Below are 457 nucleotides of genomic sequence, written 5' to 3' on the forward strand. Positions count from 1 at the left end.
ACTGCGCCGAATGAATTCGATCGGACCGCGTCTGGCCAAACTCCGCCACCGCGAGACTCTAGCCCAGGCCAGAGATCTCCACATGGACGCCCTCAGTTCCAGCGCTGCCCACTTCGGTTCACACCGCCACGACGACCTGCACTGCTGGAAGAGGCTAACGTGTCAGCGCTGCGGCAAGAGAGGCCATCCATCCGACCGCTGCCTCTTTGTCTGTCGTGGCTGTGGCGAGATCCACGACGCCGGCAAATCTCACGTGAAGGAGTTCTACAACTTGATCCGTCAATGGTACGATCCGGCCAAGCATGAAGGCGTCTTGCCAGAAAGCGCTGAAAAAATGTTAAACTAGGACGCTCGCCTGCTGAAAGCCAGGACGAGCCGAGCGTTCCAAGCTCTGCATCTATGCATACGTCGAGAAGAGATCGGAAGTTAGTCAACGGAAGAACCTGATCGACAATAC

General features: G+C 56.9%; 1 protein-coding gene across 1 annotated transcript in view; it reads left to right on the forward strand.

The window, feature by feature from the left end:
* The window catches only part of PPTG_21010 (hypothetical protein), a gene marked incomplete at both ends in the record, with an annotated part of 2432 nt that extends 2086 nt beyond the window's left edge, over positions 1-346 (forward strand). Inside the window, one exon of the mRNA XM_008894443.1 lies at positions 97-346. Within this exon, the coding sequence (XP_008892691.1) occupies positions 97-346 (250 nt within the window). The remainder of the gene's footprint in view (positions 1-96) is intronic.
* Positions 347-457: the final 111 nt, after the last annotated feature.

The sequence above is a fragment of the Phytophthora parasitica genome (assembly GCF_000247585.1).
Source record: "Phytophthora parasitica INRA-310 unplaced genomic scaffold supercont2.2, whole genome shotgun sequence".
Lineage (NCBI taxonomy): Eukaryota > Oomycota > Peronosporomycetes > Peronosporales > Peronosporaceae > Phytophthora > Phytophthora nicotianae.